At 37.9% G+C, this 18184-nt stretch overlaps 2 protein-coding genes across 4 annotated transcripts; both read left to right on the top strand.

The window, feature by feature from the left end:
* The first annotated feature begins 421 nt into the window (after positions 1 to 421).
* Positions 422 to 7299, top strand: LOC128013998 (SUMO-activating enzyme subunit 2). The gene is made up of 17 exons (XM_052597216.1): positions 422 to 645; positions 1664 to 1747; positions 1823 to 1893; positions 2043 to 2107; positions 2188 to 2288; positions 2395 to 2516; positions 2802 to 2869; positions 3056 to 3177; positions 3272 to 3371; positions 3474 to 3625; positions 4601 to 4694; positions 4998 to 5110; positions 6042 to 6197; positions 6307 to 6403; positions 6496 to 6601; positions 6681 to 6820; positions 6988 to 7299. The coding sequence occupies exons 1-17, from the start codon at positions 505 to 507 to the stop codon at positions 7182 to 7184; spliced, it is 1929 nt and encodes a 642-aa protein (XP_052453176.1). The 5' UTR covers positions 422 to 504; the 3' UTR covers positions 7185 to 7299.
* Positions 7300 to 8826: 1527 nt separating this feature from the next.
* Positions 8827 to 17725, top strand: LOC128014000 (carbonic anhydrase 5B, mitochondrial). 3 transcript variants are annotated; one of them, XM_052597217.1, is made up of 8 exons: positions 8827 to 8994; positions 9165 to 9331; positions 11542 to 11739; positions 12044 to 12162; positions 12866 to 12961; positions 13069 to 13131; positions 13301 to 13459; positions 14988 to 17725. In XM_052597217.1, the coding sequence occupies exons 2-8, from the start codon at positions 9190 to 9192 to the stop codon at positions 15138 to 15140; spliced, it is 930 nt and encodes a 309-aa protein (XP_052453177.1). In that variant the 5' UTR covers positions 8827 to 8994; positions 9165 to 9189; the 3' UTR covers positions 15141 to 17725. The 3 variants fall into 3 exon arrangements, with proteins under 3 accessions (XP_052453177.1, XP_052453178.1, XP_052453179.1); XM_052597218.1 differs by lacking the exon at positions 8827 to 8994 and having other exon boundaries at positions 9021 to 9331; XM_052597219.1 differs by lacking the exons at positions 8827 to 8994; positions 9165 to 9331 and adding an exon at positions 10574 to 11209.
* Positions 17726 to 18184: the final 459 nt, after the last annotated feature.

The following is an 18184-nucleotide window of genomic DNA, read 5'->3' as shown; positions in this document are numbered from 1 at the left end:
TAACTATGATAGAAAGGGTAATTGCTTTAATATATATATATATATATATATATATATATATATATATATATATATATATATATATATATATATATATAGGCCAAATGTAGATCATGTTAGCTAATGCATTTACAAATGTGCTCACACTTTAGAATAGGGAACACTAAGACTTTTCCCTCAAAAAATGTAAGTTTAAATATTGGGTAGGATTAGGGATGTAGAATAAGGTAATGTAGTATAAGGTATTAACATGTGCTCAATAAATGACTAATATTCTAGTAATATGCATTCTAATATAAGCAAATATTTAGGAGCAGTGCTTGAAGTGGGCCGACTGAAGTGTGTACGGGGCTTCAGCCGCTCCAGCAGAGGTCGCCAGTTAAACCAGCCGCACGTTTTCACACCGCGCGCTCATTCTGTGCGCATGCGCACTCGTCGCGCATCTCTTCACTTCCCGAGGATCAAACCGCTGCTTGTCCGCGCCGCCGAAACGCCGAGCCGACAATGGCACAACTGGTGGGACCTCTCCGCAAAGAGCTCGCCGACTCGCTGTCCTCCTGCCGGGTGCTGGTGGTCGGAGCGGGAGGCATCGGCTGCGAGCTGCTGAAGAACCTGGTGCTCGCCGGCTTTAAGAATATAGAAGTGGTAAGCTGGAGGAAGGCGGACTCTCTTTGTGCTGCATCAATCAGGCCCCATTGTCACAGATCTTCACTTACAGCATTCTGAAATGAAAATGAGATTCATGCATTGTATGCATTATTCGTTATAGTCAGTTTGTAAAGAACTGCAATATTTCTCTTCCCATCGTAAACATACAACAATAAACAAGCCCTTTTCTTTCGCGCCATGTTGTATGCGATACTTGAAAACATGGACCAGTGTGGCCACATTTTACTCCTAATTATCGTATTTACTGTTACGCGAAATCGGTGCGTTTTCGAAAATATTATTTTAAAATGAAACCATTTATTATTCTAAACCTTATATCAGAAATTTAGTTTTGATAAACAGCATCTTGCGTCGTCTGTAAATGAAACGTTTGTCGTGATAGTTTCAACTATGTTAAACAAACAGGATTGATATTATAGTTTTAGCCATTATTAGTCTTGCACACGTGTTATGAAACTGCAAGATGTTTATTGGCAGGACATTTCAATGCAGGCATTTCTACATGTAGTTTTAAATAAATAGTTGTTTAGTGTACGAAACCTTGGTAACAGGGTTGAGGTAAAATTGTAATCTGATAAATATAAGAAGCATAAAGTGATAAAATAACGCACTTAATTGATGTTGAAGCAATTATGAGCTGCAAAGATAATGTTGAAGATATCAGTGTTTTTATTTATGTTATTGAGTGTTACAATGGCACATAACTGACTGTGTTCTATAATGAAAATAAATATCATCCAAGTAATGATAGAACTGAAAACAATATTAAACAATACTGAAATTAGGAAATGCTAAATTTGCAATTGATTTTTTCTTCATGAATAATAAATTCTGCAAAATAAACATTAATTACAACATTTTGTGCCATCTTAGTAGATATTAAGGGTACATTCAAAATGAATTGTGATATCATGGTGTTGCACTTTTTTTTTTAAATTATTCCAATAGTGTAGTGTTTTTTTTTTTTTTTAATCCACGTTTACTATATTTGCAGATTGACCTGGACACCATTGATGTCAGCAACCTTAACAGACAGTTCCTGTTTCAGAAGAAACATGTTGGAAAGTCTAAAGCTCAGGTAAGTGGTATTTCTGACTTCAGCACATATGATTTTGAAATCTGCATCAGACATTGACTTATTAGCATGTTTCAGGTTGCCAAGGAGAGCGTGCTACGGTTTTGCCCATCCGCGAACATCACTGCTTACCATGACAGCATCATGAAGTGAGTCCAGTCACATTATTACCAAGATAAAGACTTGGTGTATGAACATTTGATAATGCATTTCAAAAGTTGATCTGTCTTTGGGGATACTATATAAAGCACTAATTCTAAGGTCAAGAGGTATTTTTTTTATTTCTTGCTCTTTGCAGCCCAGATTACAATGTGGAATTCTTCCGAAATTTCCAGCTTGTCATGAATGCTTTGGACAACAGAGGTATGAACTATTCAGCAGACTTTAGTAAAGGTTAAGGAACGCTACGCTTCAAAAATGCATCTTTTCTGTTGTCCTTGCAGCGGCCAGGAATCATGTCAACAGGATGTGTTTGGCTGCTGACATTCCCCTCATTGAGAGCGGCACAGCTGGCTATCTGGGACAAGTCACAGTTATCAAGAAGGCAAGGCTCTTCTTTTAAATCAACCACTTTTGTTCGGCACCTGTTGCTGTATTCATTTCAGTGTTACGCTGTTTACATTCACATCTTGTACATTCCCAAATTCCAGGGTCAGACGGAGTGCTACGAGTGCCAGCCTAAACCTACGCAGAAAACCTTCCCAGGTTGCACCATTCGCAACACGCCCTCAGAACCCATTCACTGCATCGTGTGGGCCAAATATCTCTTCAAGTAATTTCTCCGCACTAATACGTCTCCTTGTAATCCAACTTGGCTTAGTTCGGAAATAGTCATTTCTATGGTTTTCCATGTTCAAGGGTGTCATGTTGTTTAAAAGGTTTACTGCACTTTGCACGAACAATACTGTATATAAGTCAAAATCCACTGCTGTGAGTTAATGACGGAGAGTGGTAGTGCGTGTGTGAATGAACTGTGTCTGTGCAGCATTCTCTAATAATAATAGTGAGATTTCCTAAAATCATTGTTTACTAAACTGTCATTTTATCCTGCCTCCAGTCAGCTTTTTGGTGAGGAGGATGCAGATCAGGAGGTGTCACCTGACACCGCTGACCCCGAGGCTGCTTGTGAGTAATCATACGTCTATAGCATCTCATTGACTCCTACAGTGGTGGACTTTTTTTTTTGCATGTGGTTAAATATGCTTGAATGAAAAAGAAATGTATAATTTGGTGTTCTGTGAAATATGTAATGCAAGTTTGAATTATGACTTTTTGATGACATTAGGTTTCTGGGATGTTTCTTGTCTATAGGGAACCTTGCAGATGCAGCAGCCCGAGCTACCGCTTCCGATCAGGACGGTGACATCAAGCGAGTGTCTACTAAAGAGTGGGCTCGGTCCACAGGCTATGATCCTGTTAAACTCTTCAACAAGGTGCAAGTTCTTTTGCAAACTTGTTAATTCATTACACACTCTTGTTTTTTTTTTAGAAATAACCTTAAGGTGATGATCTTGTGCTTCCTTTCAGCTTTTTAAAGATGACATCATGTATCTGTTGACCATGGATAAGTTGTGGAAAAAGAGAAAAGCTCCATTACCTCTAGACTGGACTGAAATCCAGCAGATTGGTGTGTATTTGTTCTAGAACTATGTACCGGTAGTTATATAAAGAAATAAGTAAATCTGTTTAGAAGACATGCTAATGAGGTTGTGTTGTGTGCGTGTGAAAGAATCTTCTCAGGAGGAGGCCTGTGGCACAGGTCTGAAGGACCAGCAGGTGTTGGGTGTTCAGGGTTACGCTCAGCTCTTCCGCCACAGTGTAGAAACACTCCGATCTCAGCTGATAGAGAAGGGTGAGGGTGCAGAGCTAGTCTGGGACAAGGTGAGCATTCAAAAGACAAGCGCGGGTATACATGGTTTGTACAGTTGTGGGCAAAATTGTTAGAACACTTTGCAATTTAAGAAGTTTTTGTTGAATTGGTTTTTACAATACCCATAAAACCAGCCGGAACTACCTGCAAGGGATAGAATCTGCTGGAACATTGAAAAGAAGGCATGGGATAACATTAGTGTTGGAAGTTCTCAGGAAATAGACTGAAACTATGCCAGAGAAATGTGCGGCTGTAATTGTAGCAAAAGGTGGACATATCAAATATGAAAGTTAAATGTGGACAAACTGTACAACTCACTTCTGATATATGATGTGCTCATAGCAACCATCTGCATGTTTCATGAACGTAATGAAATTAAATCAGGTCAGTATTTTCAGATCTGTCAGGTGTTCTAACATTAATGTCCGTCACGGTGCCTTCATTTTGTCTCGTACTAAGTGTAGTTTTTAATTGATACTTATTTAGCAAGGACACATTGGTAAAGTGGCAAAGACATTTCTAATGTTACAAATGATTTCTATTTAAAGGGTGCTGTATGTAGGATTGACACAGAGTGTTTGAACTAGGTATTGCAGTCCAAATTCAAAATATTGGAGCAGGGTTTTTACATCCGGCCCCTCCTCCTCAGACTTGACACACATTCAGGTTGCCAGATTGACGACACCAACAGAAACGAGCGCACTTGACCATGAATGGAATTAAATGCACTGCGTTTTCACCCTACTGGCAACCTGGCTTGTTTTTCAGTTAAACAAATGTTAACTTTATTCTGCTAAATTAATAAATGTAATGTAACTTGAGCATTTTTCTTAAAAATTTGCAAACATTTTTTTTTTTTTTTTTGCTTTAGTAGAGTAAAAAACTTAACAGCACCTTTAATGCAATTGCAGTTCTTTTGAAATTTCTATTCATCAAGGACTCCTGAAAAAAAGTAGAACTCCCTTTATTTGTGCTGCTGTTTTCAGGATGATCCTCCAGCTATGGACTTCGTAACAGCAGCCGCAAACTTGCGTATGAACGTTTTCAGCATGAACATGAAAAGCCGCTTTGATGTCAAATGTAAGTGTTTGGAGGGCTGTATTGCCTTGATCATTTTGATGGGAGTTAAACAATATTACCTAAAATTATGTGAACCATATTTTCTGCCTTAAAATGTCTTTTTTTTTTATTATTGTCCCCATTTTTTGGCTTAATAAAATTTTGTATGCTTTAGTTACCAAGAACTCCACTTCAATTTGTCAGTGTGTTATAGCCTTGGCTTTAAAAACAAATAAACAACACGCAGTACTTCATAATCAATTGTGTCAATAAAAAGTTGGTTCTGGATTTAATGGCTTTAAACTGTGTTGTATTCTCATCTAGCCATGGCAGGGAACATCATACCCGCAATAGCCACCACTAATGCCGTCATCGCTGGTCTCATTGTTCTGGAGGCGCTCAAGATTCTCAACTCTGACTTCGACCAGTGTCGCACGGTAAACTTGCGGTGTAACTCCTTTGACACTTTAAACCCGAATTGCATCATGCCCTGTCTAATCTAACACATCTTTGCATTTGTTTTTCTCACTTAGTTTGAGGTATTTACATCTCAGCAGTAGTTTCGGTTGTAAAGACCTTTCTCTGACCTTTTTTTGAAAGTCCTGTCAAGTGGTATAGGTGGGAGTTATATGGCATGTCCAGAAACTCACACTTATGGATTTGCATTTTGTTCTGGTGAGCATGAAGAGGACAAGTTTTTAGAAATTCTCATTACTGGATGGGACACAGCTATAGTATTATTATCAGGGTTTGTACAAGTTGCTTAAAGTGCTTGGAAGTACTTGAATTTGACTTTTTGAAATTTAAGTCCAGGAAAACCCTTGAAAACAGGCATATTTCTAAAACTTTTTTTTATGCAAAATGAACAATGCAGCACATCTGATATACAAACGAGATCTCGTGATATTACTCCTTGATGTGAAAATCGGTCTTGTAAGTTGTGTTTGTGGTAAAACCTTTGATAGTGCTTGCATTATATTGTTTGGTCTTTTATTGCATGTGCTGTTTGTCTGGGTTTCATTTGGGAACATAAAGTCTGACGCATGTTGTTTTGCACTGTTATTGCCAGGTGAACTGTTCATGCGAAAAAAACGGTTTCCATTGCAGTTTTGCAAGATATTTCTTTTCCGAATAACCTAAAAAACCATCTCATGCAAGCGTGAAAACTTTTTTGCAATTATATCGGAGTTTTCGCGAAAGTGGTATGTTTCTATTGGGCTTATTTTAAATTCACAACTTCAATTTGCACTAATTTGAAGGGTAATGGAAATGTGGCTACTCTTGCTCACATACTTCCTATTACTTCCTTATGCCTATGGCCCACAGCCTTACTCTTATGTTGTTGTGTGTGTGTTTTTTTTTTAAAAGATCTTCCTGAATAAGCAGCCGAACCCCAGGAAAAAGCTTCTTGTACCATGTGCGCTGGACCACCCCAATCCCAACTGTTACGTGTGCGCCAGCAAACCTGAGGTCACAGTCAAACTGAATGTGCACAAGACCATTGTGCAAGCTCTTCAGGACAAGGTACCAGTCATTTATTTTAATTTAAAAGCCTTGATGTTTGTGTGATTATCCAAGAGCTTCAAGTCTGTATTTAAACGTTAGAGCGTTCATTTCTGCTGTTGTTTTTCAGATACTGAAGGAGAAGTTTGGCATGGTGGCACCTGATGTGCAAATCGAGGATGGAAAAGGAACGATCCTCATCTCTTCAGAGGAAGGAGAGACTGAAGGTGTGAATGAAGTCAGCCTCTAGAGGGCATCTTTCTCTACTTTAACAAACTCTGAGCTTTTTTTTAATGTTGGTCTCTCTGTTTTTCTGCAGCCAACAATAACAAGTTTTTGTCTGACTTTGGGATTCGGAATGGGAGCCGTCTTCAAGCAGATGACTTCCTTCAGGATTACGCTCTTCTAATCAATGTGATTCACAGGTCAGTGTGGCTTCATTCAGCTAAAAGGATGATACTTTGGGTTTCTTGAATATTAAAATGCATCTTGCCTTTATTGCAGTGAGGAATTGGAAAAGGATGTCGAGTTTGAAGTAGTGGGTGACGCCCCAGATAAGGCGCCTACACCAAGTGCCCCGGAGGAAGGGAAAAACATTGCCAATGGTAACAAAGACTCTGCCCAGCCGTCTACCTCATCTAAAGGTAAGAACAACATGGATTGCCTGCAAAACATCAAGTCTTTAAAAGAAATAGTTCACTTCAGAATTGGAAACAAGCAGCTTGGACATTCTGCTAAACATCTCATTTTGTATTTTACGGGTGAGACAGTTTCATTGCATTTGAGAAATGTACTTTTCTCATGTTTACAGCAGCTGCAGAGGACGATGATGTCCTTATTGTAGACTCGGATGAAGAACCGTCCTCCAGCAACATGGAAGCTTCCCCGGAGTCTAGTAACCGCAAGAGGAAGCATCATGATGCCGATATGGATGATGCTGCATCTAAGCGTAAACGCCTCAACCAGCAGCCGGCCGATGATGATGAAGACATCATCGCTCTAGACTAGCGTCATTCACAAGATCTCACCTGCCCACAACAGAGAATTTTCCTTCAGTTGAATTTTTGTACGGTTTCTCTTACCAAACATGTAAATATATCTGTACAATATGGTTCAAGCTCAATGGATGTCGTCTTTTCATTCTGTCCTTTGTTTTTTGGAAGCAGAAAACAGCAGTTATGAACTACACTTGGTTAGGTTTGTCCCCAAGATGGAGAAAATGCTTTTCAACACAGTATTTTTTACAATGTGTGTGTCCTCGTATTTTGCAGTGTTTTAGAAAGGCTGACAAAAGTGCTCATGGTATTTCGATGCATTTTTTTTTTCATCTTGAAAACCATATTCCATATTTATTACAGGTTGTTTTTGTTGACAACCATAGTAATATTTCTGATCGCCAAATCATTTTACAGTAACGATGTATTACTGTATGATGGCTGATGTCTTCTCTTGCATTGCGTTAGAACCACAATGAAACATATATTGTGACTCCTTTTTTTTTTTTTTTTTTTAAAGAAAATACACTTAGACAACTATTTACATCTTTGTGTTTCATTCTTATAATTTTAGTCTTCACTTGGGTAGTATAAATTACGGTAACTTCATTTACTGACCAAACTGAGCAGCTGAATAAACTAGGGCATCATCTCATTTATGCTTTATTTACCATGAAAACGTGGTCTTGAAAGGGTACAATGTCCTAATTGCTCTTTGTTTACATTAGAATGTTTGACGTAAGAACGTTCTGTTTTCACTTATTACTCACGTAGATGTCAGAGTCCACCGTTCACGTGGTATTTGTCGTCAGTGGCGTTCAATGAAGATTCTACGTGACACGTTAACCCTTCCCTTAGTTGGCACGTCAACTGTAATACTTTTTTAGTGTTTGTGTGTGAATACAATGTTTGCAGAAAAATCTAACAGACAAGGAATACCATCTTGTGTATATTAGGAGCAATTTTCGTTTCCCAAACGATGAAAAACGCAGAAAATACATGCTTCTCGGTGCTCACAATGAAAGTGCCGTTGAGTGGCTGTAGACTGGTTGTTCAGATGCATTATTATGGGATTGAATTAGTGCCCTCCGTAGTGTCCACTATAATTTCGAACACTACCACAAATGTCTTTCCACTTAAACTATTATGGCGTTATTTTAAAAGGACTGGTTCACATAAACGGTTTTGAAACTAACTTAGCACAATTCAAACTCATTGATTAGTTTTTATTAGGGCGTGTGTTTTTTTCCCCCCAAGTCTAAATGTTACTTGCATTTTCAATAAATTATATTAACATTTACATCACTCAGTGGAAAATTAACACGTCTTAATAAAATGCAATTTTATGTGTTACGTGAACCAGTCCATAAAAAATATATTACCATATTTATATATTATATAAACTGGGTAATAATGCCTACAATTTTGTAAATATATGTGTTTGTGTATACATTTATGCATATTTACATATATAAAGCATTTTCCACTAAATAATTGAACCTTTATTATCCAGTTTACGTAGGTAATAATATTGTAAATAAATTCTCTAAATAAGTCTTGAATGTGACATAACCCTTTCCTCGTGTCCTGTCTCGGCCCTCCTAAGCCCTAACGCCCCTCAGAGGATGAAGCTGATTGGATTGAGGCTGGACACCCGACCCCCGGCTGGACGTTAGTCCTCCATTTTATCTCTCTTTTACTGGGATATTTAAACCTGTCCGTCCACATTCGTGTCATTTTCGTCCTGCTGTCTCGACTACAAACAAAAGCTGTTTCGTAAGACCCACACATCTGGAAACATCTAGATCTCCGCTCGGAGTTTGGTGGGTGTTTTTAACCAGCCCTTTTTGCTTTCATCCGCCAATCAGTAGAGCGCGAGAGCGAGCGGGTTGTTGTTGGCACGAGAGCGCACGCGAAAAGACAATATTTCATATGCTGTTCTAAAACGAGTCTTAAGGCACGCAGGTTTTAATCCTATGTGGTTAATTTTTAGGTTATTAAAGTAAACGGCAAACATCATGGTGACTCTGACCGCGGTCGTCGCTCCTCTCGGTCGACAGATCCACAGGCATCTGCTGAAGCATGTCAGGAGCCAGCGCTGGATACCGTCTCGGGCATGCAACTTATCTGCATGCTCCAGCAGATTAGTTTTCAGTCAAGGTTTGTGGATTTTTTGCTTAAAATTATTTTTGTTTTGTTTGTGTCATTACATTAATCCCACCACCTTGTTTTGGTGAGTGGTCTTTTTGTTGAACCATTTGTGCACTATTTACACCACTTTGGTTTATTACAGATTTTGTAATGTCTTTTATGACTGGGTTGATGATTATACGGTCACAATGTGTTTTTATTATCAGCAAAATCGCCTTCCTGAATGACTTCCGGGTTTTGCGTGAAATGGAATGTTTATGAAACGCGGCGGATAATGATCACTGCATTGAAAGTGTCCGGAAGGTGCTGTAGTTTATCAAGTTTTTGCTGATAAATGATGCTTGAGTGTTATCATTAAGGATGTATGAACTAACCCCATCCGTTTACTTCGTGCTTTACATCTTTCACATGTCACTGTTTTTCCTCAAGCCCCGCCCATGAGGCCATGTTTATGATTTCTGCAGAACATTCATTGAAAACGGCCTTGAAGATGCAATATAAGTCACACTGGAAAGAATATAATTCATTAAAGGACAAATAAAACAGTTTTTCCCTCAGTAAAAGTTTTTTAAAATAAATATATATTTTTTTTGTTGTTAGTTTTTTTAATTAATATGAGTGATTTATTTGTTTGGTTTGTTCTTGATAGTTACTGATAATCAAACCAAGCAGATACATTTAAATGCTGAACAAGATAGGACCTAAAACTTTCAAAAGGTAAACTACTTTTCTTGCATTTTCAACACATAGAAAATGTTAAATGCCATTAAAAGAAATATGTAATTTATGCAAGAATGAGTGGGTAACAAACTTAAATTCTCATTCAGTGGGAGTAGTTATTTATAAACTTAGATTTCATAATTCGTCGTAATCATGCTGTAAGAGGTTTGCAAACAAGAACGATCAATGTCATATAACTGTTATTTATACTCATGTCTTTACTGTGTGATTAGCAGTAGCTTATAGCTGTCATTTGTATTGTGTAGACTTTATCTTATCTGAACCAGATTGGTTTATCAACAAATAAAGCCATTTTTATACTGATTTTAATTGTTACACCTCACATTGAAAGCCACATAAATGCAAAGGACAATTAAAGTTTATGAAGTAAAGGTTACATACAATTAACCTATTTGTTAACGAAGGAAAACACCAAATTACTTCAGTGAATGTGGTCTGTCAGCTGTGGTTTTGGGATGGAAAATAACAGAGTAAAAATCCCTAGTCAAGTTTATTTCAAAGCTTGGACATTTAATCAAAGACTAAGTTTGAATGATTATGTCTTTTGATATTTTATAAGAGTTATAGTTAAAACCCATGCTGTGTTTGCTTTCCATAAAATGGGTCCGCACGGTTGTAATCCCTCTTTGCTGGACCACTTAAATGTCTGACAGGAATTATCGTCAAGGCCATTTTAATCTCCTGAAAGGCAGTCGGTCACATTCTCTGGCTGTTTTAATTCAACTCCTTTTATAGAATCTAGAGCATGTGACCACAATCTAAGCAGTTATTGTGTAAGACGAGCTTCTTGCTGTATAAAGGAGCTCACACATCTGCACAAGGATCGTCTATAACGTTCTCAAGGGAATGTCTATTCATAAAAGTGGCATAAAACTCTGCTGACCATCTTCCTGTTGAGCTCTACAGTCACTTTTTCCCTGACATTCCACATTTTTCTTTTTTTCTTTTGAATCATCGAGTCACAGAAGGAAGCATATTTTCTTCTCGACTTTCAGTTCTCTGATCCGCTCCAGAAGGACGGCTCGTCGGCTTTTTGTGCTGCTTTGGGTTTCTTTTTGCTACTTTTTTCCTGTTTGGATTCCAAGCATTTCATTTCAGAACAGATGTGTAACTCAACGCACGAGGCTGCACTTTGTGCCATAAAATGTAGGTTTATGTGTTCTATCTATCTATCTATCTATCTATCTATCTATCTATCTATCTATCTATCTATCTATCTATCTATACTGTATGTTTTGGTAAGATGTGTTTTTCACTTCGCTGTTTTTGTCTCGTTGGATGTAAAAACCAGCATACAATATATGAAAATGTTTCTTTTTTTTTTTTGACTTTTTAAAAATCTGGCGTTCTGCCTACTTAGCATTTTGGGATTTCGTGCTTGCATTTACACATTTTTGAGTGCCAGAATCCCGCCTAGATGAACACAGACCTAGTTTTATCCGTTTCCTTCTCCTAACTGGTCTTTTTTTTCCCCCCAGTGCATCCGATGTGGCAGGAGCCGCTCGCCATTCCCGGTGGAGATCGCCAGTCGCCCATTGACATAGTGGTGCGTAAAAGCGTCTTTGATCCACAGCTCAGACCTCTGAAGGTACAATATGAGCCAAGGACCTGCCAGCAGATCTGGAATAATGGCTACTCCTTTCTGGTTGAGTACGACGACACAACTGACAAATCCAGTAAGTTACCTTGATTGTCTTCATAACAAAATCATCCATAGTTGTGACTAAAAATCTTCTGAAAGAAGAACATCCCATGCTTACTGATTCTGATCTTACAATAGTAAAACTAGGAACTATATTACTTTAGTGGAGACTCTAGCTTTGTCCAAGTAGGAATTTCCAATGGTTTTAAGTGTTCCCAAGAACACCACACAAACACTTTGTTTTTAATTGTATTATTGTCCCAAAACCGAATTGCCAGGAAAAAAATCAGCTGTTCTGTGGTGTGAGAAAACTCTTAACTCTCTTAAATCTCTTTTAGCTCTGAAAGGAGGACCTCTGGAGGATCAGTTCAGACTGTGTCAGTTTCATTTTCACTGGGGGGAGAACAACGCCTGGGGATCTGAACACTCCATAGACCGCCGCCTTTACCCTGCGGAGGTATTTTTAGTACTTCTGTCAAAATGAAGAAAACAGAATCCCTCCATTACTTACTTAGCCATCTTTTTCAGCCATCTGAATGTCATTTTTAATATAAGGAAGTATTTGTCTCTTGCGACACAGACAGAGCTTCTCTAGAACAGAGGGTGGATACTTTACCGTTAAGACTGACTTGCTATTTCTATTGTAAGATCGTTACCTCGATGAATATGTGGCACTTACCCAAGACAAGTACACTGTACCGCTTTAACTCCGAGCAGGTTACATAAGGAGACGTGTGTGAGCGACTTTACTATGACAAAAAGCCAAGTTTGCCTTTGTTAGCGCTGGTGAGAATGTGACCTTTTTATGCTCTCAACACTCCTTCAGCTCTACTGATTTATCTCCCTGAGTCTGTGTGTGTGTGTGTGTGTGTGTAACAGCTCAAGTTTCAGTCCTGTAAATGTATCCTGTATTCTGTTAAGTGGTTTCATTCCCACCACCCTGGCTAAATCTAATCGTTTCAGAATGAATGGAGTTCTGTCCGTTTGTACGGATGTTGGTTTAAACCTTTGCGGTACGTCAAAAGCACAAAACCTATCTATGTCCAACTGCAGGATTGTGTAACAGGACGAACAACTGTAGTAACCTGAACCAAATGAGAGGGATTATAGGAAATGTGCTCATTAGGATCATTCATATTAGTGTGGATGTGTATTCACAGCTTCATCTGGTACACTGGAACTCGGACAAGTACAGTTTGTTTGAGGAGGCTGTTATTGAGGAGAATGGACTAGCTGTTATTGCGGTCTTTCTGAAGGTACTTGTGTGTGTAATTATTATCAAACTACATCTTCATAGATTTTTAAGAATAGTAGGCTTTTATGATTGCAAAAAAAACCTCAATTTGATTTGTGTTTATCAAAGATTGGAAAGAGACACGAAGGTTTGCAGAAACTGGTGGATGCCTTGCCTGCAGTCAGGCACAAGGTAAGGCATTAAACATTATGTTTTGTACACACCGAGATTCAGCTTTTTCTGTGAGATTAGGAACCTCAGAGCGTGATATTTTGGAAACAGTAGGATGAGGGATAGACTTGTTGCATACATCTTGTTTTACAATTTCACAGTATGTATTATACTCATCTTCCCCATCCAGGATAGTGTGGTAGAGTTCACCAAGTTCGACGCTGCATGTCTCCTCCCGGAGAACATCGATGACTATTGGACATATGCAGGGTCTCTGACCACTCCTCCTCTAACTGAGGCTGTGACATGGATTGTGATGAAACGCCACATTGAAGTCAGTCATGATCAGGTAGGAGGCTGATGTGTTTGGGGAATGTGAGACAGGAAATGAAGGGGATATTTTTCCCCTGCGAATTTAACAATGCAACTGATCTTATTAAATAGCTCCGCTAGAAAAACATAAGTTTTTGCGAATAGTAGTAATTGTGTAATATAAAACATGCACACAAAAATGAAAATGAAAAATGAATTACACTCATGTCGTTTCATTGGCAGCAACGCAGCTACCACATTCAAGGCCCAGAAAAAAAGTAAGGACAAGGTTAAAATAGTAAGTGACATCAGTGGTTTAACCATAATTTTATGAAGCGACGAGAAAAGTTTTGGTGCATATATAAAAAATAAAAAAAAACGTTATTTAATCATTTTTTCTCGTCCGTGTTGGTCTTCGATGTCTGTTCATTAGATTACCACGACACACAAAGTAATTATTTCTGTTTTCTTTGCACACAAAAGTATTCTCATACCTCTATAAAATTACAGTTGAACCACTGATGTCACATGGACTTTATTAACAATGTCCTTACCACCTTTCCAGGCCATAAACAGGGTTGCTGTCTGTGCAGGGTCAGAGAGAGTTAGTTCACCCAGAAATGAAAATTAGCCCATAAATTACTCTGAAGTCATCCTGGGTGTATATGACTTTCTTCTTTTAGACGAGTCCAGTCGGAGTTATATTAAAAATGATTTTAAAAAAAATTGATCTTTCAAGCTGTTTAATGGCACTCAGCGGGTGTTACAGTGCATCAGTCCAAAAGAAGTTAAATAAAAAAGCACCCATCCATTTGAAAAAAAAAAGTGTCTCTTACAGCTCCGGAGGGTGAATAAAGTCCACCTGTAGCTAATCGATTAGTTTTTGTAAGAAAAATAACCATATTTAAAACTTAATTATCACTTTAATCTAGCTTGCGCTCACTTTTGTACAACGAGCAAGGTGTGAAATTGCGTTAAAATGTTGTTTTCTTAAAATCTTTTGTAAAAGAATTTCAAAACAAACCACATTTAAATATTTTGACTATCACACTGAAATGATCAAGGATCAAGGATGTTAAAAAGAAGCCATTAATTCCTAACTGTGTTAGTCTTTAGGACATGCATAGTGGTGGGCAATACGCAGCTAGGAAAAGTACAGGGTTTGCTGGATTATTGCAATTAATACATGTCATTAGATTTCCTGGTGTTTAGGAAGAAAGTTGTGAAACTTCAGAAACAATCTTTTTTGGCAGCTAATTTTCAATGCATAAAAAAATGCTAAGAAATTTGAGTTCTGAATGTATATGTGAGACACCCCTCACACTGGCGATTTGAACTCCGCTGGGAGTCTGTTTGTTATTCCGACTTCATGTTCCACTGCTCCATGGCAACCTGGGAAATGGAACGGAAAAGTTCATCGGCTGACTGCTGACCTCAGTTTTCTCTGTTTTCTCAATCTTTTATAAACCAGTTTCCTTTTATTCTTGGCTCTCATTCTACATGCCTTTATGTGAATTTGTTCCCTATTTTTAAATCTTATCTCCCGTTCTTTTTTGTCTTCTCAGTTGGCAGTGTTTCGAAGCTTGCTGTTCACATCGGCAGAAGAGCAGGTGCAGCGAAGCATGGTCAACAACTTCCGCGTTCAGCAGGCTGTGAAGGGACGGACCGTCCGTTCTTCTTTCACCCCCTTCCTCCAAGATGCTCCCTCTATGAAGTAGCAACAAAACTCAGTGATCTAATTCACATCTTAACCTCCAAAACAAGCACAGACTCTTCAGTAACTCTTTATCGTGGACTCCTGATATCCATAATGTCTTAACTAGATTTAAAAATCACTATTTCCAAACAGGCATTTAGGTATTGACTGAGAGATTCCATTGAAAAGGATTAGCAAAAATGTAGTTGAGTAATTAAAGGGCCTGTTAAATCCTCCGATAAAAGGTTCATGCAGTAAATCAACATTTCGCTGTATTTTTTTGTATTTAAAATAATACTAGAATTTCGAAAATTCTATTTTTAGTATTAAACGCACATTTCCTTTTATTATACAGTAGTAGCAAAGGGAGTCCACTTTTGAGGACAAACAGCCCCCTCTTGTGGATAACTGACAGAATGCAAGTGGGGTGGGGAGGGGGATGGTAGTCAATAGTTTTAGTTTAATGGTACACTTACTTTGTTTACTGCGAGGGAATTTCTTTTATGCATGAAACTGCACATTGCCTTTCACTTTTGATTGGTTTTTAGATGTAAAATAATTTTAAGTTTAATACTCTAAAGTAATAAAACTTGTAAATATTTCAAGGCTACATTTACATATTGCAATATAAATGAGACTAGAAATACAGTCTTTGTGAAAGGTGCATTAGACATTGAGAGGTCTGAAAGGAAGGGGAGTAGATCAATGCGCACAACTGTTTAGTGAAGATACATTACTGTACGTGTGTACTTCAGAATTGTATAGAATAGATTATCGTCACCAGTGCCTTTTTTATTGTACTCTGCTATCTAATCATTTGCACAAGTGGTTGGCCATAATTGCCTCTCGGTAAAATGTGTGCCTCCAGTGCAAGTGTCTTGTAGTCGCTGTTCTCATCCATTAAGCTCATGATCATAATTGTTCATTTGGTTGATCTTTAAAGTATATTTAGTGTCAGTGATTTAAAAAAATAATAATTAACCGAGAAACTGTTTAGTTGTTATGTAAGAATGTCTTGTAAAATGTATTTGGGAGCACCTGGATGTGTTTTTCCACTCTGTGTCATGAAGACATGGGCATGAGACCAGGCACAATGTAGAAATGGGATCTACAGTAAGACCAATTGATTGTTATAGGCTAGTTTAATCCTGGTCATTCCGTTTTCCTTTAAACGTGCTGGAAATGGCAATAAGGTTAAAATCAGACGCTAAGATTGTCCAGTACATATAATATTATATATCTGTAAATTAATTGTGCATTTACATCATTGGGAGTTTGAGGTTTTTGGATTGCTGATAATATTTAGAAGATGGTTGAGAAGTAACGTCAATATTCAGTGATTTCAGAGAGTGCAGAAACAGCAGAAGTTCCGCATTCAGCTTTATAATTGCAAAGAGGCGCTGGTCTCTTTGTGATGGCTGAATAACAATGTTCTTGTATAAATTGTCCCTAAAGTGGCCTCTCGCTTGAATGGGGCACCTGGTTTTCTTCCTATCGGGTTCATGGTTGAAATTCAGAGTGATACTAACTAGACTGGAAAGCTGGGTTTGTACTGTACAAACATTACGTTACACGGAGACTGGGATCCATTCCCTACAGCTGCCCAAGTCTTTCGCTGCTCTCAGAGTAGTGAACATTCTTTCACATCAGGAGGCCCTGGATTAATGTTTTCTCATTGAAGCAGATTTCGAAGAGCGTATGAAGACACCTTTTGTTGTTTGAATTTAAATTATGCAGTGGGTGAATTATAGTTTGAGGTTTTGGGACATTCTGATTCTTTGCTGTAGTGGGTTGGCATGGGGTGCTTTTGTTATTTGCGTTATAATAAATTAGCTTGAGGCCTTCCATTTTATAAGGGACAATAATAATCAGTTTAACACTAAAGCTAGTTTTGTTTTAAAGACAGCCTCAGCCTTCACTTATCATCTCAAGTAATTTTCATAAATGTCACTTATGCTGCCTTTAATAAATTTTATGATGCAAATGTATGCAGAACTTTGTTAATATGATTTCTTTGTTGTATTGCATGCATATTCTGTGTTTTATTCACTTGTTTTGAGGGATTTTTGTATGAACCTGAAGTCTTTTTTACATTTGAGCCATTTTTGGTTGATGTAGTTTTGTTTTACTTTTGGGCGGACACAAGCATGTGCCCTAGGGATTTAGGCAGGAAGAGGGTGGTGCCGGAGGTTTATGGAGACCCCATCCCAGCAAGTGTTGTTGCACCAGGCGCTGGTTAGGTCCGGATCAGCTGCAACTAAAAAGTGCGTTTTGGCGGACTAAGCAGAGGGGGAGCCTACAGAGCCAAAGGTGAACATCAACAAATGGACAACGTAACTTCATTCATTCATGTAAAATCATGCTGTCTGATGTTCCCGATTTCACAGACCAGGTTTAAAGCCGAACCCCAGACTAAAATGTAAAAATCTAAAATGTTTCAATTAAAAGAAACTTGTACTGATTGATCTTAAAACATGTCAGTGATTTTGTTTTATCTCAAGATACTTTCTAATAAAAATGACTTACATGTACTAATGGAACTATAACCAGGCCATTGTGTATTAACATTTTTATGTGTAAAAATAAAATAAAAATTTGATGTCTTTATTGGTGGATTGTGAAATCATTCTTTTAGATTTAAACCCTGAACTGAAAATGTATAACATTTAATTATGTAGTTATATAATGTAACATATACCCCCGGTTTCACAGACAAGGCTTAAGCCTATTCCAGAATAAAATGTAAGTCTATGATGTGTCAACTGAAAGAAACTTGCACTGACTTCTTAAAATAAATCCGTTTCTTTGCTTTGGCTCAAGATGCACACTGGTAATGTGTTTAAGGCATGTTTATGAATCCTTTCTTAAATGTTCTATTTAAACTATGGCCTAATCCTGGTTAAATCTAAGCCCTGTCTGTGAAACCTATATGTATTATTTTTTTAGGTGCACTGTGAATTTAAAGGCTAAAAAGGTTAAGACTTATTTTAATGTTTTTAACTGGTTGACTTGTTAATACTGTTAAGGTGCTTTGAATACCAATTTAGATAACCTGGCTGATATGTT

The sequence above is a fragment of the Carassius gibelio genome, chromosome B25 (assembly GCF_023724105.1).
Source record: "Carassius gibelio isolate Cgi1373 ecotype wild population from Czech Republic chromosome B25, carGib1.2-hapl.c, whole genome shotgun sequence".
Taxonomy (NCBI): domain Eukaryota; kingdom Metazoa; phylum Chordata; class Actinopteri; order Cypriniformes; family Cyprinidae; genus Carassius; species Carassius gibelio.
This window is presented reverse-complemented; position numbering and strand designations above follow the sequence as displayed.